Source organism: Erithacus rubecula (assembly GCF_903797595.1).
Source record: "Erithacus rubecula genome assembly, chromosome: 16".
Classification (NCBI taxonomy): domain Eukaryota; kingdom Metazoa; phylum Chordata; class Aves; order Passeriformes; family Muscicapidae; genus Erithacus; species Erithacus rubecula.
The window spans coordinates 13429165-13453956 of NC_136668.1; the positions used below are offsets into that span (position 1 = coordinate 13429165).

General features: G+C 47.9%; 3 protein-coding genes across 8 annotated transcripts in view; 1 reads left to right on the forward strand and 2 right to left on the reverse strand.

Moving 5' to 3' along the window:
- Positions 1–24792, reverse strand: part of MED7 (mediator complex subunit 7) — a 145810-nt gene that overhangs the window by 48512 nt on the left and 72506 nt on the right. The gene's annotated exons all lie outside the window — the stretch shown is intronic.
- The window catches only part of CYFIP2 (cytoplasmic FMR1 interacting protein 2), a 49091-nt gene that overhangs the window by 10648 nt on the left and 13651 nt on the right, over positions 1–24792 (forward strand). For 5 of the 6 annotated variants that reach the window (XM_079319702.1, XM_079319704.1, XM_079319703.1 and 2 more), the window contains exons 7-26: positions 158–254; positions 870–998; positions 2262–2366; positions 5129–5220; positions 7878–7995; positions 9442–9561; positions 9875–10000; positions 10858–11024; positions 11292–11439; positions 11748–11901; positions 12391–12547; positions 13270–13366; positions 13917–13993; positions 14834–14942; positions 15240–15359; positions 16005–16204; positions 16675–16762; positions 22985–23128; positions 23935–24025; positions 24652–24782. In XM_079319702.1, coding sequence (XP_079175828.1) covers positions 158–254; positions 870–998; positions 2262–2366; positions 5129–5220; positions 7878–7995; positions 9442–9561; positions 9875–10000; positions 10858–11024; positions 11292–11439; positions 11748–11901; positions 12391–12547; positions 13270–13366; positions 13917–13993; positions 14834–14942; positions 15240–15359; positions 16005–16204; positions 16675–16762; positions 22985–23128; positions 23935–24025; positions 24652–24782 — 2470 coding nt within the window. The remainder of the gene's footprint in view (positions 1–157; positions 255–869; positions 999–2261; positions 2367–5128; positions 5221–7877; positions 7996–9441; positions 9562–9874; positions 10001–10857; positions 11025–11291; positions 11440–11747; positions 11902–12390; positions 12548–13269; positions 13367–13916; positions 13994–14833; positions 14943–15239; positions 15360–16004; positions 16205–16674; positions 16763–22984; positions 23129–23934; positions 24026–24651; positions 24783–24792) is intronic. The other variant, XM_079319707.1, reaches the window with a different exon arrangement.
- FNDC9 (fibronectin type III domain containing 9) lies at positions 14831–19326 on the reverse strand. The gene is made up of 2 exons (XM_079319708.1): positions 19230–19326; positions 14831–18256 (listed from the first exon to the last, which is right to left on the reverse strand). The coding sequence occupies exon 2, from the start codon at positions 18252–18254 to the stop codon at positions 17592–17594; it is 663 nt and encodes a 220-aa protein (XP_079175834.1). The 5' UTR covers positions 18255–18256; positions 19230–19326; the 3' UTR covers positions 14831–17591.

Here is a 24792-nt window from a genome sequence, read left to right on the forward strand (position 1 = left end):
GCAGATCTCTGAGCCCTGTTGTGTTTCAATTCCCTCTTGCTGAATAGATGCAGGGGGGTCTGAGGCTGCAGCATTGCTGCAGGTCAGGCAGGGAGGGGGGGTGGTGACAGTGACACTGGCTGAGTGCCCTTGCTGATGTTGGGTTTGTCCCTTGCAGAGCTGCCCAGTTCCTGAGGAAGATGGCAGATCCCCAGTCCATCCAGGAGTCCCAGAACCTCTCCATGTTCCTGGCAAACCACAACCGCATCACCCAGGCAGGTCCCTTTTCCCTTTTCCCTTCAGGAGCAGAGAGCAGCAGTGATCTTGCTGGGGCTGGCAGCACTTCAGGCCAGGCTGTGGCAGCAGCTGTGGGGTCTTTGCCACTGACTCTGGTGGTCTTTTGGTCAGGCTGTGTAATTCCAGCAATGTGTCATCCTGGGTGGCTTTGAAGGTTTCTGTGTCAATACAAAAATGTAGGTCTAAAAGATATAAGAAGAGCTCTGGGAGGTGAAGGTTCTGCCAGAGCTCCATCCCCTGCAGCTCAGCCCCCATGGCCCTCCACACTTCACAGGCTCCATTGGTTCTGCTAACCAGTTAGAATACTGCACAGAGACAGGAGTCAGACACTTTGCTCAGACTCACCCTCCTGTACATCTCATTGTCTGATGTTTGGGTGTTGTGATCAGTCTGAAGAAGGGTTGTCCTGCAGAGGAAGGTTGTTCTTTCCAGGTGGTACCATGAGCTCAGTCTTGTGCTGGTAAACTTTAGAAAGCACACACATGAGGTTTGAAGGAACCTCTTACTGTTCTTCTCTTAATCCTTAAAGTGTTTCCTGCCTGGTTTCTGCTGTTCCTGTGCCCACGTGGATGATGTGTTTTGTTGTGTTTCAGTGTCTGCACCAACAACTGGAGGTTATCCCTGGCTATGAGGAGTTGCTGGCTGATATTGTCAACATCTGTGTGGATTACTATGAAAACAAGATGTATCTCACCCCCAGTGAGAAGCACATGCTCTTAAAGGTGAGGTTGGGCCATGCTTCTGGGGCTGGGTGCTTGCATAGTTTCACTGTTGTTTTAGTAAAATGAAATTCACTCCTAGGACAACATCTCTCTTCAATCTCTTGGTTTTTTGCTCCTTTGAGCTGACATGCATCCCTTCTCTGCAGAGACAGTTTTCTGTGCTCACACAAGTTGCTGTGAGTGCTCTGCAGGCAGCATCAAAGCTGCTTTGCTTCCTCCTCTTCCTGCTCCCTTTCTGATCTCTGGTGCTTTGTGTCTCTGCTGTGGTGCCTCAGTCCTCCCACTCACCTGTTTTTGTAGCTGAGCAGGCTGGACATGGCCCTGAGTTGGGATGTCACCCCAGAGCTCTCAAGTGGCAGCTCTGCTGGGCAGTGCCCAGAGCTGCCTCTGTTCCTGCCTAGCTTGGACCTTCTCCCATCAATCCTCTGCTGTCCTTTATGGCCTTCTCCCTTATTCCCAAAATCTTCCTTCCTCTTTCCCTTTCCTCTTCCCCATCTCCATCTCTCTATTTTCCCCACAATCCTTCCCAATGCTGCCTGCAGCTCTGCCTGGTACTGAGCACATTCTGGGTGAGAGCACTGGTGGGTGCCCTGCATCCTCCAAGGCTGGAGAGGTTTTTTTTGTTGTGCATGCAAGTGCAGGATCACAGGCTTGACATCACCACCAGCTTTGTACTCCAGAATTTTCTTCTTTGTGCCCATTCCCAGCAATAATTCCCTGCAGATGCTCCCAGGTTTGTTTTTCTGGCTATAAAGAGTCCTCAAGATAAACCTGCCAAAGCATCTCTTTGTTTGGTGTGTTTGTCCTTGCTGTCAGTCAGTTATTGGCAATGATTGCAGTCATTACTGCCATAAAAACATGACAATGGTGTGAGTCAGCCCAGGTTCTGTGAAGGGTAATGCAGGGAGTTTGACTCTCTGCAATGATTTGTACTGAATTAATGGGGGAGAAAAATCAATCCAGGACAGCATTTTCAATTCTTCTCCAGGAGTAAACTTTTGCCTTCAGGTGGAGAAAACTTTTAGGTTGTTGCTGTGTGGAGAGAAGAGGAACAAATAACCAAGGGATTTTGTTTTTGCACAGACAACAGAAACAATCCATGTGCATCCTGGCAGATACAGGCCCATTTTAAACATTTCCTCTTGAGGGTCAGGTGGCAACAGGAATCTGAAATTCTTTCCTCATGCTGAGTGGTGTAGAACTGTCTTTGGCTTGTGCTGCTGTTTTCATGCTGATGAAACCTTGCCTTTCCATCTTCTCCAGGTGATGGGGTTTGGCCTGTATCTCATGGATGGGAATGTCAGCAACATTTACAAGTTGGATGCCAAGAAGAGAATCAACCTTAGCAAAATAGACAAATTCTTCAAGGTCAGTGACCTGTCTGTGTGAGGCTGGTGTTTATTGCAGACCAGTGGATTAGCAGCCTGTATACTCCACGTGCTGCTAGCAAAAAACAAACCACAGGAATCATTTACAAGTCCAAAATACCCAAGGGCTGAGAAGCTTTCTAAGCCAAAGGGTGAGGAATGGAATTGCTGTGAGCTGGCCTGGGCACAGAGCTGCAGCAGGGGTGAGGTGAGCAGTGCTGGGGCTGGCTCTGCTCCCAGGGCTCTGACACCAGTGGGGGCTGCAGCTCTGGCTGCTTCCTGCCAAGGGACAGAGGATGGAGAGGCTGTTCCATGGAGGAGGGAAGGATGTGCCTGTGTGACATGGCTTTTCTCTCTCTCTGCACATGCCTGAGGCAGGTCTGCAGTCTCTGTGGTCTCAGGCTGCAGCAAACCTGGCTGGTTTGCTGAGCTGTGTGTGGGTGATGGTTCTGCTTCTCTCTCCCTCTGCTGAGCTGAGGGACAGAGGGCACAGCTGGTGAGCCAATGTGTGACCTGGCAGGTTTATTTCTTGTATAAACTGTGCTCCCTGCAGCACAGAGAAAGCTTTTGGGGGAGTTTGTGTCACCTGGGACTTGGAGGGGCTCAGCGAGATCTTCAAGGGTCCAGTCTTGTTTGATGAATTGTTTTTGTTTTGTGTGAGATGTGGATTTTGGGGAAAGGCCCATGAAGCCTGGGAGTTCCCAGCAGCAGGATGGGAAGCCTCTGCACAGCCTCTCTCTGCTGAGGCACATCTGGCCATGGTCTGAGCACAGCTGGAGGCCAGGCTGCCTTGCCCTGGGACCACTGAGCACAGGAGAGGTTTGGAATATCCCTGCTGGTGGAGAGGAGGGCTGAGAGCCCACACAGCACTCAGGAAAGGTGGTGCCTCCTTTCCACTGCTGCTGGGCACAGGCTGGGCTGGGAGGGTTTGGAGCAGGTCAGCTGTAGGAGGCATGGTGGGATCTGGCAAAAGACAAATGAGTTGGTGGCAAAGAGCAAGAGGACAGCAGAAGAATTTCCCAAATGAAGCAATTAGTTTTCTTTGAGACCCACTGAGCATGAGCAGTCCTTCCTGAGTCCTTTATTAATCTTTCCCCTGAGATGAAAAGATTTGTTTCTGTTACCAGCACTTGCTCCAGATCAGGGAAAATGAGAAGGTGATGATTTGTAGGAGGGCATTGAGGGCTCCTTCCTCTCACTCTTCCAGCACAGTGGGTTCTCCCTGGGGAGCCTGGATGAAGGGGTTGCCTGTGGTGTTGGACAGAGATGTCTCCCTGCTTATTGCCCCAAGGTTCAGTTTATGGGTGACGAGCTGGGTGTGTGCAGGGGAGGGAATAGGTGGGCCCAGGTTTGATGGAAGGTTGGTGTGCTGGCTGCTGCAGCCTCCCCTGAGCAAGGGGCACCTATTTATCCTAATTTGTATCATTTCCTGGTCACAGCCCCAAGAGCATGGGGCTACAGACACCATAACCTTATGGGCAGGGCAATGATGAGGTGTTTAAAAACCCTCCCATCACTGGGGTGGAGTCTTGTAGGTTTTCCCTGATCCAGCTTGGCTAATTCAACTATATCTCTAAATCAAGCCTTCAGTGTAATCTGTAGGGTTTGGTCATCTTGGTGCATTCAGGCAGATTTGCTGTTCATTGCAAATGCTGTGGGCCATCAGAGAATGAGGTAAAATACTTTCCACTGCATGGAGTAACTTTCTTCTTTCCAGCTTGATTTCCATTTGCATTTCTCCAGCATCTGCTGTGGCCTCACCTCATCACTGAAGTGCCACTCCAAACTATCAGATCTCAATAAGGAAAAACCAACTACTCCATCACTACATCTGCTTATTGCCTTCTGATTAAATTTCTAGTGGATTGCCCAGGAATTTCAGTAGTGAAAATGAACTACTCCTTCATTTAAACCTTTTATGGAAGTGCCAGTGGGAGTCCCTGATGACAGCATTGCACATCCTGTGCACAGTTCAGCCTGAGAAGTGTGAGATAATAGGACAGGGAATTTGCCCCCATCTTCCCTGAATTTTGGGGCAAGGCTTTTGTAGCTGGGTGAAGTTGAAGCTTCGTATTTTATTGATGAGATGTCAGTATTCCTGGATTGGATTTTGTTTGCAATTGGAAGTTTAGTGAAGGAGGGACCTGTCTGAGCTTGAGGTATCTTCAGAGCACTTGGAATTTATTTCCCATCCAGAACCTTCTGAGATGTAAAGGGCAGGCAGAGCTGTGTTATGTTGCCTGTGTCTTTCTCTTTATGAAGAAGTTTTAAGACACAACCAACCACAGTTCTGAATCCCTGGGGAAAGCTGACACCTTTCTGGGTATCCAAAACAGCAACAGGCTGACTTTTCACCCTTCTGATTTCTTGAAGGATAAGGCTGGGAGGCAATAGGGCCTTCTCAGGACCACACTTCTCTCTTTTTGTTGTGAAAATAGTCTTTCCTCTGGCTGGTGACAGCACTGAACTGTTCTGGCCATAACCAGCCTGGCAGCAGTGAGCCCAGGGCTCCAGAGCATGGCAGGGATAATGTTCTCCCAACAGAAAGCCTTGTGATCATTCTGTCATTTCCTAGGTGTGGAATGACCCTGGTCCAGGTTTGCACTTTGCTTCAAACAGCCTGAACTTCCCAAAGCTTCAGAGGTGCAGCATGCCTTGGAGTCCCTTGTGTTGTGCTGGGGCCAGGCTCTCTCTCTCTCTCTCTTTCTCACTCTCTCTCTCTGTCTCTGCTGTGTTTCAACCATCTTTTGTTTTCTTTTCCAGCAGCTGCAGGTGGTTCCTTTATTCGGCGATATGCAGATAGAACTGGCCAGATACATTAAGACCAGTGCTCACTATGAGGAGAACAAATCCAAGTGAGTGCCTGCCATAATGTCTCTTGGCTTCTGTGTGTGTCCTGAGGGCTGTGGGAGCCACAGCCCCACGTGTGTGTGTCCCTGTGAGGTGTGAGTGCCAGCTCTGTGTGTGCCTCCCTGTCCCTGCATGGGGAGATGTCCTGGGGTGCAGCCAGCTCTGTGTAGCCATCCCCTGTAGCAGGCAGGGCTGGGAGGGGGCTGGAAGTGAGGCAGGAGGAAGGAGGGGTGGCTGTGCATGGACTGGGCAGCACTGAGTGCTTGTGAGCTGTGTGAGTGTGAGCAGTGTGTCCCTGCTCTGGGAGATTTTAATCCACACTTTGCACCCCCAGGACAAAATCCTCCAGAGCATGGACACAGCAGTGAATCTCTGCAGTAGCCAGGGTGTCTCCTCTAGCTCGGGCAGGGTTCTTGAAGAAGGACAGCAGCAATGAGGATTGAACCAGAGGCTGAGATGCTCTTGGAATTAATGAACTGGAAAAGACTGAGTGTGGCACTAACAGCTGGATGTGGCACTCAGTGCTCTGGTTTAGTCACAGAGTGGTGACTGGATCAAGGTTGGACTTGATGATCTTAGGGGCCTTTTCCAGCCTTACTTATTCTGTGATTCAGAATATTGTGAGAGAAGAGCAGGAGTGGAGAGCTCAGGAGCAGCCTGGGCTCGTGGGCAGTTTGCTGCTGCCATCAGATGGATGCACAGATGTTGTTTCAGTCACAGCAGGCACATGAGAGCTCCACTTGTGTTTGTAGCTTTTCATCATTCAGTGATCACCACTGGTTAGGTTTGGATATCCTTGGAATAAGGTTTGCAGGCACATGTGAGCACAGCCTGTCTGAGCTGTGTCTGGCTGTAATGGGTGGCAGCCAGGCTTTCAGCAGGCAGTGACCTGTGGGATTTCCACCTGTGGGACTGTTCTGTGTGGAAATCAGGTTTCTCTGGTGTCTGTGAGCAGCAGCCAGGCCAGGCTGTCTCTTCAGCAGGACAGGAACTAATCTGCAGTGTCATTGCTTCTGTTTGCTCATCCCCTTCCACCCTTCTCTGCCTGCCAGGAGCAGCCCTGCTCCCCTGCCCTCCCAAAAACTGGTTGAAAAGTGCCCATTAATTGTTCAGGAGAGGTTTGAAAACAACGTGGCAAAACTCCTGAGCAAAAAGTTTTCAATTAAAATTGGAGGGGGGAGGAAGAGAGAAAAATATGATTCTGTGTGATGTGAATTTTTGAAAACTCTTTTTAAAAGAGGAAAATTGTCTGAAGGTTTGTGCCTTTTTATCCCAAATCGTTCAGAAAGCACATTTCAACAAAAACATGTGTCAGCAGCATTCCTCATTTTCTCATCTCAAAACCAAGGTAGCTCATGGGCTGTTTTACCTGTGCACAATTTTAATGTGTGTCTTTGGAATCTGTCTCCCCAGGTCTATGTGCCGTGCCGTACTAACCAATGTTTCTTCCTCACTCACTTGCCTTCCCAGCAAATTGCATGGGGCTCCCAGCTCTAACTCTGCCAAGGTCTTCCATGTAATCCCCATTTCTGACTAATATTGTTGTCACTTTCTCTCCCTCCTTGTCTTGCAAGTGGAATTAATGGGTGTTTTTCCTGCATGGCGCTTTGTTTCTGCACTGTGGAGTAGGTTGTGTGTGGCAGGGAGGGCTGGGGCAGCCCTGGCCAGTCCTGCTGACCTGCCCCAGCCCGTGGGCAGCACGTGGAAACGGGTAAGAGCCAAACAGGGGAGCTGGGGGAAGATGGATTTCACAGGGGGTGATGTGGCCCAGCATTTCCAGGACCTTCTACCACCACAAATACTGGCAACAAGTGTAGTTAAGTGTAGGGATTTGTGTATGTCCATACCAGGGGCAGGTTTCTCACCTTCCTTTTGTATGGCCAGTGTAAACTGGAGAACAGGACTGGACAATCATTTAGGGGGAAAAAGGTATAATCTAAACTTCTCCATTGTGATGACAGAGTAGGACATGAAAATCTCACTGATAGTCAATTGCTTGCACAAAACATTTTGGTGAAGCCATTCTGATTCTTTATCTGGGGCTAATACATTACAGGGAGAAAGGAGATGTTAAATTAAATAGCCTGGGTTTGCCCCATTTCTTCATAAACTGTGCTGCCTTTTCTTAGGATGACATTCCACTGTTGCATGGTATATATGGCTCAATGCAACTGAAAATCTAATTCAGATAATCATATTCTGCTCATCATTTATACTCAGGGTTGTTCACTGAGCTGGCAGCATGAGCCAGAACCAAAAACAATGGGAGGGCTAGTTCTTTGAAGAAGAAGCAGCACAACCCAAACCTGGGGGAAAGGCCTCTTAAGGGGATGGTTATCCTCAGGTTCAGCAGAAAGGATGCAGACAGTGCAGGTCTTTGAAGTTCATCCTTCCTGAAAGCTTGTCCTGTGATGGCCTGGGAAACTGCCATCTCTGCCCTTGGGGTAGGTGAGCCCACATGGAGAGCAGCCTTCAGGGTGGATGGAGAAGACACATTCAGGCTGAAAGGTGAGGCAAGTGTGAGACCACCCCTGGAGCACCCACAGAGCAGAGAGACGACGCAGGCTGGTGTTTGCCACACGTGGGTGAGCAGAGCAGCTGTCCCTGGGCTGTCTGAGTGGGAGCTGGGTCCTGCCCTTGACACTGCTGCTCTTTTGCCCAGGTGGACATGCACTCAGAGCAGCATCAGCCCCCAGTACAACATCTGTGAGCAGATGGTGCAGATCCGGGACGACCACATCCGCTTCATCTCGGAGCTGGCGCGCTACAGCAACAGCGAGGTGGGTCCAGCTGCACCCCTGGGACAGGGCAGCCTGGCACTGTCACTGGGCTGGGAGCTTTGCACTGCTTAATTAATCATTTGCTTTAGTGGTTTTTTGGTTTTACTTAGAGCTAGGATTAAAAAATACACGAAGGAAATGGATTTTTTCGTGTTCGGGCTTGCTTGGTTATTAAATTTTATCAAAAAGTGCAGAGTGTCCAGCAGCACTTCTAGCTACTTGCTGGAAGAGAGGAAAATAGAGGAAGATCTAGCTGCTACAAGGTCTCTTAAAGTTAAACAGTCCAATAGATACCTGTGTCCAATTAATACCTATATTATTTATTCTTTTAACCCAATAACCAAATTCCCATGATGCTCAGTGTGACACTGACTTACCAACCAGAAACTGCTACTTGAAACCTATGAAGAAGAAAGATGAACACTGAGACACTACCTAAAGTCTTCCATCTTGTCCCATACTTATTACTGTATTACAAAAACCTCAATTTTTAAACCCTTTACCATGTGAAAGCACACACTTCTATTTAACTGCACACCTGTGATTTTAACTTTATCACTTAAATTTAGAAGCTTTCTCTAAGGCCTCAGGTCAAAAGTAGTGTTCTCCAGGGGGTCAGTGCCAGAAAGCACAGGAAGCTCAAAAACCCCAGGTTTCTGGGATTTAACATGGCAGCACCATGGTCTGTCACAGATGTACAGCAAGGAGGGATGGAGGACACAGGTGGAACAAGCTGCTCTTGATGCAAAAATAAAATAGCAAGTTACAGAATGCTCCTGCAGGTACAAAATCGTGCACAGGAGATCCACAGCAACAACTTCTGTTCCTTGTTAAAATAAGCAGGAAAAAACCTGGCAACTAAATGTTTATAATCAGGCAAATGTCAGAACAGCAATGACTTGCAAATAGAGCTTTTCAATTACACAGGACTGTCAGTCAGGGCTTTGAGGAAAGTTCACAAAGTCATCTCTGTTCTTTTCATTAGTCAATGCCAGTGCCCTCTCTGATGCCATTGGGACTGTGTTTTGCACATGTGTGATCCTCATTCATCAGTGTCAGGTTAACAAATCATGGCATCCTCAGGCACTTCTTTTTTGGCATTGGTGAGAGTTTATTTGAGCCTTAATAGGTAAAGGACTCTCAAGAGTTTCAGTAGTGTTAGACCATCAAAAAGGAATGGGAAAGTGATATAAAAACAGCAAGTTATTTACTCTGAGGTGACATGTCAGGCTCATTTATTTGTAGGGAATAATTTGACTGCATGTGTAAAAACAACCTTGCCAAGGTCCCTTTTCCTGACTAGCTTTTCTAGTCATATTCTAGCAATTCTAGTCATAGGGTCAGGAGTTCATTTCAGGTGGGATTTGGGAGAGAAATCCATTGACAAAGTGAAGCCCCTGCAGCAAGCTGCTGACTGCAGCCCTGACATGATGTGATGCCTTCCAGGTGGTCACTGGCTCAGGCCTGGACAGCCAGAAGTCAGATGAGGAGTACAGGGAGCTCTTTGACCTGGCCTTACGGGGGCTGCAGCTGCTGTCCAAGTGGAGTGCCCACGTCATGGAAGTGGTGAGTGCCTGAGAAGCAGTTTGGGATGAGTCTGGGTCTGGAGCAACTGAAACTGCAATTTAAATGCCAGTGGAAATTCTTAATTTGCAAAGTTTTGATCACATCTCATCACAAGTCTGTGGATGTCAAAGGCCAGGTATGACTGTCAGCTTCCCAGATAGAGAAAACCAATTCACTAAGTGATAATAGAGCCAGGAATGTCAAACTGCAGTGATGTTTAGGGAATGTTCCTTTGGCACATAGCCTAATTCATTCTTTCTAGCCTATCTCCTTCCTCATTGCAATGTTGACATGGTCTCTTTCCATCCTCTAGTACTCTTGGAAGCTGGTTCATCCCACAGATAAGTTCTGTAACAAGGACTGCCCAGGAACAGCCGAGGAGTACGAGAGAGCCACCCGCTACAACTACACCAGTGAGGAGAAGTTTGCCTTTGTGGAAGTAGGTGCCACCTGCACAGGATCAGAGCCAGTCCCTGCTGGCTTCCTCTCCATGTTCCTCAGGCCAGGGAAAGAGAGTGGAAGGGTGTTCTCACCATGCTCTGCCAGTTCCCCATCCTTGTGACCCGTGCTAAGGGATTAAGGGTCCCCACATCACTTCATCTGGCCTTTAAGTTGCCCCTGGCCAGTGCTGGGTCTCTCGTGGAGCCAGCTGACCTTGGCTGTTGGACGTGGGAGCTGCTTCCAGCAGCTTCTCACAGAAATCACCCCTGTAGCCTCCTGCTTCCAAAATGTTGCCACACAAACCCAGAACAGGGGGCTCGTGGAGCAGTGTGATGAGGAGCAAGAGCAGCAGCTGTGTTCAGGAGCTGTGCAAACACAAGAGATGCTCAGACAGTCCCCAGGATACAGCAGCTCTCAGCCTGGCTGGCTGTAAACAGTGGGAACAGTCCTCTGAGCCAGATTTTGGGAGGCCCTCACCTTCCTCCTGCCTTACACAGTCCAGGATGGTTTGGGTGTTGCCTTATGTGCTGTTGGGCAGGGAGGGCTGTGCTCTGCAGGCTGCACCCACACATGGAGCATGTGCAATGTCCTGGGATTATGGGGTATTAAAGATACCAAGGGATCAGGAGTAGAAACAAGGGACAGTTGCATTTGCAAGTAACTGATGGTATAAATGCTTTCCTCAGCTTCTTGTGCCCTGTAAAGCAGCCAACACCCAAAAATTAGCTGCCTGATCACCGGGCCTGTTTCTTGAGTAGAATTAATTCATAATGTATTCTCTCAGTGCTGGATTTATAGCCCTCTTCACACAATGGAAAAACAGCAAATACATCTGTGTTTCACTTTTTTCTTCAGGTAATTGCCATGATCAAAGGCCTGCAAGTGCTGATGGGGAGGATGGAGAGTGTCTTCAACCAGGCCATCCGCAACACCATCTATGCAGCCCTGCAGGACTTTGCCCAGGTCACCCTGAGGGAGCCCCTCCGACAGGCTGTCAGGAAGAAGAAGAACGTTCTGATCAGGTCAGTGTGTCCCTGAATGCACTGCAAACCCCACTGATGTGTTTATTAGTGTTGCACTTGGTGATACTCAAGCACTGTGTGTGCTCCAGTGCACGAGCAGCCAACAGCCCTTGGCCAGAGGTGGATTTTGGCCTCATCCCACCAAAACCAGCTGAGATGTGTGACCCCAGCTCAGGCACTTTGTTCTCACATGTGCACAGACATAGGTGTTTCCATCTTGCAGCAGAGCCAAGCTGAAGCACTGCTTTGCCTCTCCCCCCACCCCAGTGTCCTTCAGGCAATTCGGAAAACAATCTGTGACTGGGAGGGAGGTCGGGAGCCTCCAAATGATCCCTGCCTGAGGGGTGAGAAGGATCCCAAAGGTGGATTTGACATTAAAGTCCCACGACGAGCTGTAGGACCATCAAGCACACAGGTATGTGTCTGTGTCCTGTGTGGGGAATTAATGGTGTTGGAGCCATGTAGGAGTCTCCCACCCTGTGGATTAGCAGCAGTTTCCATGCTCTGTTCCACAAACTCTTCATGCTGTTGTGTGTGAAAAGTTGCTTTGTGTATAATTCCCAAAGCCTCTTCTTTTAGGAGTTCAATTATCTCTGTCTCTGAAGGATAGTGGCTTATGTGTGCAGAGGGTGGTCACCACCTTGGAGAAGTGTTCCCAGAGCACCAAGGCTGTGTGTGATGGTGTCTGGAGAGTGGTAACTGCATGTCATCTTTTTTCCAAAGCTTTACATGGTGAGGACCATGCTGGAGTCCCTCATAGCAGACAAGAGTGGCTCAAAGAAGACTCTGAGGAGCAGCTTGGATGGGCCAATAGTCTTGGCCATTGAGGAGTTCCACAAGCAGTCCTTCTTCTTCACCCACCTTCTCAACATCAGTGGTGAGATTATGGCAGGGGGAGGCTTGAGCCCAGCCCTTGCATGCTCAGGGAGGCAAAAGCAGATCAGCTTTGCTCCTCATTGACCTATGCAGATTTTCCTTGATTTTTCTCAAATGTGCTACTTCTGCCTGATTCAGGAATGCTTCTGTGGAATAGTCATTATGTGAACAGGGCTGTCAGCAAGGGCAAATAGCTGCAGGTGGTAGTTTATTTTCTAGAACTGGACTTTCCTTCTGTCCCAGACAAACTGAGCCACTGGGCACAGTTAAATTATTGGCCCTCTAGAGCAGAAGGGGTGATCCCTTCTTTCTTCTTGCATTACCAAGTGCTCAGGCAGCATGGACATGGTCTGGGTTTAAAACCAGAGACATCCTAGATAAACATTCCATACCCAAAAGCAAGGCTGCAGCAGCTGCCTCCTGAGCCATGCCCTCACTGCCACCCCCAGGGGAGTAAGGTGGGGTAACAGGGACCCTCTGTGCCTTGCAGAAGCTCTGCAGCAGTGCTGTGACCTGTCCCAGCTCTGGTTCAGGGAGTTCTTCCTGGAGCTGACCATGGGCCGCCGCATCCAGTTCCCCATCGAGATGTCCATGCCCTGGATCCTCACAGACCACATCCTGGAAACCAAAGAGCCCTCCATGATGGAGTAAGGGCTGATGGGCTCCACTGGGACCGTGCTGGGGTTTGGGATTTTGTTCAGGAAGAAGGGGAGGCTGGTGATGAGCAGTCTTTTTGTCGTGGGAGGTAAATAGATGTTCCTTGGTGAATGTGCTGTGTGAGCACCTCCCTAGCAGACACAGGGGCGACTTCCTGGCACTGCCACTTCTTTATGTGTCATAAACAGCAGCTGGCAACTGTTGGGATGTGGGCAGGACACAGTGGCACTGTCACCTGCACACAGCACTGAGACAGATGTGTCACCAAAGGGGGTGGGCCCAGGCTAAGCCACCTCAACTCTTTTTTTATATGTATGTGGGATAAATGATGAGAGGAATTGCTGTTCTGCAGGTGTAGTCATCTTCATAATGTCTTCCTCATGAGGAAAACTTGGTTTTCTGTTGTATGGGCATTGTCAGAGCACTCTGGAGTGAGGGCAGGGTGAAAACTTTTTTTAAGGGCAGAGAAGAAGCAGGTGTTGATTGAAAAACTCATATTTAGCTCATTTCCAGGTTGGTTATAGTTGCTTTCTGCAGAACCCAGGGATAAAGAGGGTCTATTTGAGGGGCTGCAGGGAGTGGAAGTGATAGGCATGAAGTCAGAGAAAAGCCTTTTTTTATGCATCAGGCAGGGCACAACATGCACTGGCTGCAGTTTGTGCTGATAAGCTCCAAAGTTAATTTTAGATGTGGTCTATGTTCTTGCCCTCAGGTATGTGCTGTACCCCCTGGACCTCTACAATGACAGTGCATACTATGCTTTGACCAAGTTCAAAAAGCAGTTCTTGTATGATGAAATTGAAGCTGAAGTAAGTTCTCTTCATCTCTATTGTACAGAAAAAGCTCACTGGGGCCACACTGCCCTGTTTGACCCAGCATTTTTCTGGGCACCTTTCTCCTGAAAGAAGTATCACATCAGACTGAGAAGTTTTCAAAAAGATCAGCATTTCCAGAGACCCTACAGACTCTCCTGATTAAGGGCCTCATTTGAGCTCTACCAGTAAAGAACCATGGAAGCCAAAAGCTGTCAAACACTGAGGACATGGCAGAATCTGATGACTAGAGGGTTTGAGACATCAGAGGAAAATGGGAAATTCCCTGAGAGAGAAGGATGATTGAGGGTAGGGTACCAGGACCTGTAAGAACATGCAGAAACCATAATGAGAGCAATGTAATTGCAATTTTCTGCTTACCTTCAGCATTGTGAGGGCTGCAGGGTGGTTTTTGGATAGTGTGACCTTGAATACATGTTTGTGTTAAATAAGAGATCTGTGTTGGGTTGTATTGATCTTGTGTGCGTAGGAAGGAGCTGTTCTGTGCTGGTGACACCCTCACCAAGTCTTGTTTTTTCTCCCCCAGGTGAATTTGTGCTTTGATCAATTTGTGTACAAGCTGGCAGATCAGATCTTTGCCTATTACAAAGCAATGGCTGGCAGGTAGGAGAACCTGACTGCTGATGGTGACTGATGATATCACTGCATCCAAATTGCTGTTAACCAAAAGGTTTCCCTCAGGGAGCAGCCACTGAAGTAGACAAAACATAGATCATTCCTGTCCCCCAGAGCTGGCTGTCCACATCAAACTGGTGTAGATGGGGAAAATTAATTAGGGAGACAGTTAAAACTGAAAAAATTATAATTGGCATCTAAAGTAGCTATCAGAGTACAGTTTGTGAGAGCAGCAGAAAAACAAACTGAGCTTATTAAAGGAGTGTCCTGGCTTGACTTCTGTTTGTGTGCCAGGCAGGGGACTGGAAGCCTCCCATCTCTACAAAACAGGATAATACTTGTCCTCACCCTAGTAAAGTAGCAGGACTTGTTCTCCCTTTGGGGAGATCAAACCTTTGTGACATATCCTCCTTACCAATGTAAAGGGCATGGATGAAATCTAGTGAGAGTTTTCTCCTCGTGGCCCCAAAGGTGAACCAGGTCTTCCATGTGACTGCAAGTTCTGTCTCTAGGTCAGATTTGGAAGAGAAGGACAATCACCATCACCAACCAAATATTCCCACAGTAGATCTTCAAGGAGGGAGGAACCACAAAGTTCCTGGCACTGATCTCTTCCAGCACATTTTTTTAATCTTTTTGAATGTTTTAGCCTCAAAAGACGAGCAGGGCAGTCCCCAGATAACAACCACTGCTCTGTGATTTAGTGTGCAGAGATTTCTTGACATTCAGAGCCAAGATTAAAAGAAGGGCAAAAACAACTCTGGGAAGACACACAGAGAAGCTGATAGTGTACATTTCTGTTTTCCTGGCACTGCTTCCCTTTTTCAGTGTTTTACTGGACAAACGATTCCGGGCTGAGTGCAAGAATTACGGGGTGATCATTCCGTACCCACCGTCCAACCGCTACGAAACGCTGCTCAAGCAGAGGCACGTCCAGGTACGGTGCAAGCAGCAGACCAGCACTCATCACTCCTGGTCTTTACCCCTTTTGGTGGTGGAGAACATCCTGGTTGAGATCAGCTCTTGGCTGAGAAGGGTTGAATCTGTTTGTGACAAAAAAATGCTCCACATTTCCCACGTTCCTTCTTAAGTAATCTGCACTTAACCAAGGCATTTGCGCCGCCACGTTCGTGTTTAAGCAGACTTGGAGGTTTGGTTTTAATTTGTCTGTTGACTGAAAAGTAGAATACCTTTTTCCCATCAGTATATAACATGCAAATCTCTTCTTTGGCAGTTGCTGGGCAGATCAATCGACCTGAACAGGCTCATTACCCAGCGCATCTCTGCAGCCATGTACAAATCGTTAGACCAGGCCATCAGCCGCTTCGAGAGTGAGGACCTGACATCCATCGTGGTAAGAACTTCTATTGACTCTGAGTATGAGCAGGGAGACTAATACACTGCTGGGGATACACAGTCAACTGTCTTCTGGTTTGAGTTCCCCTGCAGTAGTTTTCAGCCAGTCATGTATCTTCTTTTATGCTGCTGAGTCTTTACTGTTTCTGTTTGTGCAGCTTTAATTGCATTATTTTCAGACCATTAAGTATCTGTGTAAATCAGAAGGTGACAGTCAGCAGTTAGACTTTGCAGAGCTCATATAAAAGAGTTCCTCTAAACTGGGAGAAGGAAATCTTGGCTTTAATTCCCAGTTGGATGAAGGTGGCTGTGACATTGTTTGTGTGCGTACAGGATTTGCTGTCTTTGATATGTTACAGGAGCATCAGAGTCAAGTAGTGTAAAATTATCAGTTTCCACCTTCGGAGGATTCTGGGGTGAAAGCCAGCCAGTGCTCAGTGGGGGACAAATTAATTCTGCTTCCTGCAAGGTCACAAAATACTGGACCAGGACCCCCTTGAGTGGAAGTGTCAGTGGCCTTGGCTGCTGAGTTAAATTGATACCTTTAGTTCTGCGTGTGCGTGGTGCAAACCATTCCCCTGGCAATTGGATCAGCTGCTTCTGCTGTAATACATTGCAGTTTCTGCTGCTTTATGTGCTGCAGGAGCTGGAGTGGCTCTTGGAAATCAACAGGCTGACTCACAGGCTGCTGTGCAAGCACATGACTCTGGACAGCTTCGATGCCATGTTCCGCGAGGCCAACCACAACGTGTCCGCGCCCTATGGGCGCATCACCCTGCACGTCTTCTGGGAGCTCAACTTCGACTTCCTGCCCAACTACTGCTACAACGGGTCCACCAACAGGTGAGCAGGGAGAGCAGGGCCACCTGAGACCCTGCTTTTGTTTCCAGAACGTCAGACCTGCTGCATAAAATTGATATGCATTGTGGCGAGGTTTGTGCTCCCTGTGGGGTGCAGCAGTTACTCTTAAAATGAAGATGAAACCCATCATCTTCCTTTGGTCTTGAAAATGTTAGTAACCAATTCAAGCACAGTTAGACAGTGATTGAAGTGGCTCAGGGTTGGTTTACTCAGCAGGTGAGCTCTGGTAGCTGCTCAGATAGTGTTTTCTTGCCTGCCAAAAAAAAAGAAGAAATCTCTCCTTTGGTAGGTTATACACCACCAACGGATTGTGGCAGCATTTTGCATTCCAGCTGATGTAGCTGAGGTGATGAATTCTAACTAACCTGCAACTGCAGGTCACCCCAGCCCTGTGTGTGCTCAGTTACCCAGGCTCTGACCACTTCCCTCCCCATCTCCCGTGCTCACTGCAGGTTTGTGAGGACAGCAATCCCCTTCACACAGGAGCCCCAGCGGGACAAGCCAGCCAATGTGCAGCCCTATTACCTCTACGGGTCCAAGGTCAGTAAATGAGCCACAACAGCCAGCAGGGTGTTGGAAATATTTATTTGGGAAGAGAAAGAAATGCAAGGGCTAGTTCATTAACAGAGCAGTGGGTGCGAATGAGCAGGGTCACATTGCTGTGTGCAGTCAAACGACCATGCAAGAAGCAGATTCAGTGTGCTGTTGCTTTTCCATATTCTTCTCCATAAAATGCCCATGTTAAGGGATGCCAGCACTGCTCTTGCTTCGTGTTGGCACTGAGACTGAGTCACATCCATCTAAACTCTCACTCAGGGAAGTGAGCCAGTTGGTGCTCTGATGCAGTGATGCTCCCTGAGGGAGGTACCACTTCAGGAATTCCATTTTCTGTTCAAAATGGGAATTACTAAAATACTTGTGTGTGCACTACATAAGACTGACAAAAAGCTTTTTTCTCAGGCTGCAATGACTGTTTATATAGGCTGTTTGCACAAGGGGCTTGGGGTGTGATGCTAGTGGAGGGGCACTCAAGTGTGAAACTACTTGAGTGGAGTTTGTTTCTTGTGTACATTGATTGATGACTCTGAAGTGAACCTACAGCACTTATGCACATGAGCTAATGACACTATAGTCTGCCAAGCTGGGCTGTTCCCAGAGAGCTGACATGGTTTCTTTTTTAAAAATCCTCAGCAAATGAGAGTATTTTTGTCACTTGACAAAAATCTATCTCCCTGTGAGCAATGTCTATGCCTCATGTTCTACCCTGGGACGGACAGCTGCCACGGACACACAGACAGCCCTCTTGGCAAGAGCTGGGAAAGAGCAGGACAAACCAAAGCTCTAAGCAAGATTTTGTTTACTTTTGCTTTCATTGAAGGCCATGCTGTGGCAAGATGGCTCTTTTATCATCACTGTTTTTATAGGAAAAAAAGCAGTGAGGGGAGTTATACGGGCTCTCCTTCACAGAACCAGAGCTCCTCATTAGCACAGTGGTCATGGGCACTTCCAGGAGCTCCTCTCTCAGTCCATCACTCAGCGGCTCCTCAGGTGAGCTGCTCCCTTCCACCACATCTTCAGGGCTGCTGTGGGGGTGCTTCAGCCTGGCAGCCCAGTGGCAGCGTGCAGACCAGAACTGCAGGCAGCCGTAGGCCAGGAGGGCGAGGAGGCAGAGCAGCAGGAGGCTGCTCACCATCCACATGGACGTGGTGGGCTCGTGCCTGGAGCCGCCGAACACCAGGGGGATTTTGTCCAGCGTGTGGAAGGTGGTGCAGTGGTTGCTGGAGGGGTAGGAGTTCCTGCAGGTGATGCAGAGGACGTAGATGGTGGAGGGCGTGAGGCGGTGCAGCACCAGCGAGCTGAGCGGGTGCGGGACGCGCTCCTCGCGGTGCAAGTTCTGCCGCAGGTACCCGGCGAACACGCTGCTCCAGTTGGGCCGGTACATGACGTGGTAGTAGTTCTCTGGGCAGGGGCTGCTGATGGCCCAGGACACTGTGGCACTGGTGTAGGTGATGTTGTGCACCTCGATGTTCATCCCTGCAACCAGACCAGGGACAGGCTCAGTTTTCTGATCCGTGTCAGGGCTCAAAGGACACTGACATCGGTGCAGTCATTCCACTGACTTCTACTCTCCCTTAGACTGTCCTGGCTCACTTAGATTACAAACCATAATTACAGAAGACAAACCCTGCTGTTGCCCACACCACTGTATCACTCTGCTTCATCCAGCTGAAGCACACTTTTTGCTCCAGTTATATTTTTTAAAAATCTCTCTGACTGCTTGTCTGTATTGGAACCTTTCTTAGCTTTATGTTTCCCACAAAATAAAAAGGATACTGCAAGTGTGATTAACATAAAGTGATCATTAAACTAGCTCCAGCTTGCCAATCAACAGAGACTTTGATTTTACACCTCAATGCCATTTAGAAAGCTCCATAATGGTTAATTCACTGTTTTAAGTTGTCGCTGCATTTTCTGTACCTTCCATGCTTATAAACTCTTTCTGTTCCTGCAGAATCTCACACTGCAATATCAGGATCTTAAATGTGAAATATAAAAGCAGTGCCTTTAGGGAAACACAAATATATGCATAATGAGAACAAAGACAGAAAAATACACTGCCCACCTAACAAATTTAAACATTTAAACTGATTTGAGCCAGAGCCAGTGAGTAGTAGGTTATGATCCCTGGTGGTGCAATGCCCAGTAGTTTTTATAATACTGTCTGAGCTGTCTGGCTGTTCAGCAACAGCCACAAATCACTTGAACCCATCACTCCTTTAGATCCCCAAAGTGCTCTCTCAGCCTCGCTGCAGGGTTCTCTCCCCCTCTCTGCTCAGAGCAGCACCTCTGTTCAGCTGAGCTGGTTTATTTCTTTTTTCCCTCCTCTCTAACAATAACTAACTTTCCTTTAATTCACTCAAGAATAAGCTCATCCTGATGAGTGCTTGTCTGTCCTTACCTGAGGCTGCAGGTGCCCATGCTAAGCCCTCCCAGAGCCAGCACTTACCTCCAGCCAGGTCAGGTCTGTGGTGGCTCCGTGGAGGTGGCTCTGGTGACAGAGTGGCCTCAGGCAGTGCCTTGCCAGCACTCACCTCCCTCCTGCCTCTGCTACATCCCTTCCCCAAGCCCTCCCTCCTTTATACCAGCTGGGCTCCGTCATCTCTCACCATGGCAACCAATAGGAAAGGATGGGCAGGCATCTTCCAGTGATTTGGGAATGTTATCCCTGAAAGATTCTGCCTGGGAGAAGTGTGCATCTCCAAGGCAGGAAAAAACAAGCTAGGTAGGGGATTTTTGCTGGCTTATTTGGGTTTTATTTTTATTCCTGTATCCACAGTCCCCCAGCAAGATCATTACTGAGCCCCAGCAGGGTCTGGGGTTCCAGACACATGGTGTGAAATCTGGGATCCTGGCCTGTGGTGCACATTGACTCAGAGACTTTGTCTTTAGTTCTGTGATTTCTTGCACACTTACACCACTGATTTAAGTTAGAGCCATAAGCAGTACCTTTTGATCCCTGATGGTGCTGCAATTTCCAGTAGCCTTGTAATATTTTCTAAACTCTGTGATGGGAGTTGGGTTTTCTAAGACTTTGAGCTCCTGCTGAACAACATGGGATTAAGAAGAGCTTTTCTTTGAATGCCTCTTACAGACAGCTTGGGGATGTGCCCTGTCAGTCTGGTGAGAGGCAGGAGGGAGAGGCAAAGCCAGTGCCTGTGGAGTTCAGGGGAACAGGTCCAGCCTCTGGCCAGGGGGGGACAGATGGGTAGGGAGAGGCTCTGAAAAAGTGACTTGCTCCTCTCTAAAGCCAAAATATGCTCGAGAGGAACTTTCCCAGAAATGTTGATGCTGAGTTTGGAGTTACTCATTCCACTTTCTAAGACACTCTCAGCTGTTGCACTGAAATTAGGTTGGCTGGGAGCCCTGACTTGTCTTGGGCTGTGTGCAAATTCTCTTTTTGTCTCTGAGGATATTGCTCTTTCATTAGCCCTTCATTTTTCCAAGGGAATTCTGTAACACTCAGTACTATCTATTATCTCTCTCTGTTCAATTTTAGCAGAATAAACTCTCCCTGCCTTTCCTCAGGTGAGCTCAGGCAGGTCTGAGTGATGGCCAACACCAAGGTCAAAGACATGGGAATAGAACTGAGGTTTGATTTGCTTCATTTGTTGCTAAAGCTTATCCAGAGCCTCTCTGGTAATCTCCTGAGCTCCTAAAGCAGTGCTGGGACCTTCCCCACATGCTCACAGTTACAGATGGCTGTCCCTGAGACCTGGGTGCAGGGTGGGGTCTGCAGAGCTCTGCTGCAAATCCCAGCCTCCCATCCCCAAAACCTGCCCATCTGGCCCCAAACCAAGGATGGGGCAAATGTCCCCAGTGTCTGCAGCAGCTGCTGCTCCCAGGGAGTGTCAGGCTTTGGTTCTCTGAGGGTCAGAAGCAGCCTCCCAGTGTGGGGGAGTGAGCTGTGCTGTGCTGTGCAGCCAGCTTGTGCCTTCAGCTGCTTTGTCTTAAAATACCCACTGGTGTCATTTTTTACATCCTACAGTCTTTACCCCAAGCTGTGTATCTCACCCTTAAATGGAGTTATATTTTTAATTGCTGGCAGAGCATTATTATTAGACAGAAGCCTGCTGTTAGTGCACTGTAGGCTCTGCAGAGAGCTCCATGAGCCCACCTCATCCTGCAGACAGGCAGCTGTGAATCATCCTGCTCAGTGCACATCCCAAAATGTGTCTTCTCCCAATTAGGCTAATTGCTGAGACCCCCACTCAAGGGAAAAGCTGGCTGGGAGCTGATCCCCAGCCCTTTTATCCCACTGGAGCCCTGACTTCCCTCTGGGGTGGTCATGTTGGCCATTTGGCAAATGTTCCAGCTTGGGCATTACCTGGTGTTTAAGTAGAAACACTTTTCAGAAAAACACATTGCAATTTTTCAAATGTATCAGGATGTATAACCAGTGGCTCTGGGTCTGTACCAGATTTTTAAAGATGTGGTTATCTGAGGATGCACACAGAAGCCTAAGCAGGGTTTTCAATTCCCTTAAGAGCTGGTATCCAAGGAGCTTTGAAAATAAGCTTCTGTCTGCCTAAATCATTCTCAACTCTGACACATACTCAGGGCTTTTTTTTTTTTTAAAGTTTTGATGGGAGAGAAAGTTCTTGCTTATTGTGAATGAGCTTCCAAGGTGGTCTTTCTGCACTTAATAGTGTTTCAGGGCTATTTGCACCTACTAGGAACAAGAGGTGAAATTGCATTTCACAGAAAATAGGGGGCTTTCTGGCTGTGCCTTATTTCTGCTGGTTCAAAGTGCACTTAGGAATTAGAGCAGGTAACAACCTGCTGGACCAGATCTGTAGGGCTGTGACAGAATGAGGGACAATTAATTGATTAAAATTACTGACAAGTCTGTGAAAGCGTGGTCGGTACATTGGTGAAATTCTATAGCTGAGAGCAAAAGAAAATACTTTTCCAATTTTTAGCAAATGACTTTGTAAGCCATTAGCAGCTCAGATGAAGTGTTAAAAGTAAATCTTGTGGAGTGAGTCAGGAGTGGAGGATGAAGGGAGCCTGGGGTTATTGCAGCAGTGGTGGAGCAAAGACAACACATTGATCTGTTCTCTGCCCCAGCTCCCTTTCACCCAGACCTCCCCAGTGCCTTCATGCCACTGCTGCCTTGGCTCCATTCCTGGCAGGAAAGGGGATCCCTGTGGAGTGGAGTCTGCAATATCCACAGGGAGGCATTTGGGATTCAGTCTGATTTGTTTCCTTACCTTTGCTTTACCTTTAGGTTAGCCCAGGGTCGGTGTGTGTTGTGCTGGAAGGGGCACCACGTGCCAGGACCTTTTCTGCTGTTCCCTGAGGCTCAAGTGGAGATGTCATGGGGGGAGAGTGCAGCCCCTCTGCTGGGCTGAGTCCTGATGCCAACACTTCCATTGCAGAGCCCTCTCTGAGCATGTGGTGTCTCAGCTAAATCTGATTCTCAATACTTTTTCTCTGCAGAAACACACAAATGGATTAATTCCCCCTATTTCTCTTTGCCTCACACCAAATGGATCCTGTAAATGTTGCAGTGATGAAATAATGCAGCAATTTCCATGTTTCAAAGATGACACTGATAGAGTACATTCTTGGAAATCACTTGCTGTTCTCTGCTGCTAAGAATTTTTGGGGGTAATGTCCTGGGCACCATTCTCCCTAGACCAGTGTCAGATTCTTACCCTTGTCACAGACTCATGGGAGGTCTGTTCAGTAGAGTCTGATGCAAAAAGGATCTTTTCTATGTCTTTTCCATCTGCCCTTAAACTCAGTTGCTTCAGTTCCTGTTTTTCTTAATAAACCTCATTTGAAGCAAATGCTCATAGGGGAAAAAAAAAAATCTGTCTGCTTAAATGTATATAAAGCTTTTCATTTTAGTAGAGAACAATTTGATTTTGAAGAGGCAAAGGGCCACTGAACTGCAATGTTTGATTGGGTGTATATGGGAGAGTAAATTACCTTGGAAATTAAAGTTGTGTTGCTACATAGGAGGATAATAAAACCTTGTGACATACAGTGTTGAGGTTAGAGTTTATCTGAGCACATAGGAAGAAATGCAATCTTTCCTCCTACAAGAAGCAGAGGCGGGAATGGCCACTGGTATCATTATTTCTCCTCCTTCTCCTCCTTAAAAATGATTTGTAGTGCTGGAACATAATACTGTGATAAGAGAATAGCAGGTGTGGTCGATGGCACTGTGTAACTCACTGTGCTTCCATTTGCCAGCCCCTCAACATCGCCTACAGCCACATCTACAGCTCCTACCGCAACTTCGTGGGGCCGCCTCACTTCAAAACCATCTGCCGGCTCCTGGGCTACCAGGGCATTGCTGTGGTCATGGAGGAGCTGCTGAAGATCGTCAAGAGCCTGGTAATTGTGAGCCTGCTGCTGGAGAAAGCCCAGAGCCTGCATAGGTGCAGCAGGCAGGGTGGGCTTGGCTCGGGTGTTCGCATCGCTGCAGCGCTTGGAGCCACGGGATGGTTTCGCTGGTGAGGAATCCCAGAAATTCCTGTGGGATGCTGGAGTGATTCCAGCAGGATCAGAGAGTGTTCAGCACAAAGATTTTATGGTTGACTAAATGGAATTTAGTGCATTATCTCATATAATGTATCCACAGGGTGCAGGTGTGTAACTCCGAATGACAGCAAGGGCTTTAAACTAAGCAGTGTGCTCTGCTCTAATCCATGTGTGTCCAAAACATCAGATCTGCTGAAATCTGCTGTACATGAATGTAAATTCTTTATTAAACTCTTGAGTATCCTTGATCATTCCTCAGGTTGGAAGGAGCATTTCCTGTGTTAGGGAGTGAGTCCTTTGGCAGCTCTGCTGAAATGCTTTTTGGGTTAGAAGCACAAGCCAGCTGCATCTAAGACTGAGCCTTGTTTTGGATTTCAGCTGCAAACAATGCAAACATAGCAAGCTGTATTTTGAGGTCGAAAATCCCTGCAGCTGGGATTTATTCTTTGGGAGGAAGCTGTAAAAGCACTCTGACTCCATACACTTGGGCTGAATTTCATACTTCTTACTACTGAGTGAAATCCAAATTAAGCAAGTTCTTCTCAAGCTCCAGCTGAAGTTTCATCCTGTGCTGTCAGGTCCCATCCACAACCAGCCTCTTTCAAAACCAGTGCCAGGACACCTGGCATTCCAGTTTAACCTCCCTTTGTCTCCAACAGCTCCAAGGCACCATCCTGCAGTATGTGAAGACTCTGATTGAAGTAATGCCCAAGATCTGCCGCTTGCCAAGGCATGAATATGGCTCTCCAGGTGGGTGCTGCAGATGGATCACTGAGCAGGAGCTCAGCCACCTGCTGCTGCACATTTACTCACACTCATGGTTAATCCAGGCTGGGTACCTCTCCTGCCAGTGCCACTTGCAGCCAGGTTTGCTGGGACACTTTCTGCTGCTCTGCTGTTGACACTGGAACTTGTGTAGGAAACATTTCCAGAAAATCTCCTGCTGGAAACCTCCTTTTGAGCATGTAGATGGCTGATAAAGGATTGTCTTCTAGTAGCCTTTCTTATGTTTTCAGGATTCTGTAAGCTTTTGTGAGTTCAATGGTATTTTTCTAAAATGCTCTACTTAGCTGGTGAAGAGATTTTTTGCAGCGTGGCTGCTGTACATGAGCCAGCACCAAGTTATCCATCACAGTCTGGAACTCTTTCCTCCTCTGATGAAGAAATTTAGGGAGTTTATATGACTTAGTCCCTATTTCCCAAGGCTTATGGAAAGTAGGATAAGACACTGCATGTTAGCTCTTCCCAATGCCAGTGTATCCATTTAGCAGCTGAAATTTGTGTTGAAGGAAATACCAGAAACTGTTCATCTTTTTATCCAAATTACTGGGAAGCGATTCCAATCTCTTCCTGACCATCCTTCCTTCTCTTTTAAGGAATCCTGGAGTTTTTCCACCATCAGCTTAAGGACATCATTGAGTATGCAGAGCTGAAGACTGATGTGTTCCAGAGCCTCAGAGAAGTGGGCAATGCCATTCTCTTCTGCCTCCTTATCGAGCAGGCTTTGGTAAGGCAAA

Excerpts from the sequence above, each read along its gene's own strand:
- FNDC9 (XM_079319708.1), bottom strand. The coding sequence starts at position 18,254 with ATGAACATCGAGGTGCACAACATCACCTACACCAGTGCCACAGTGTCC.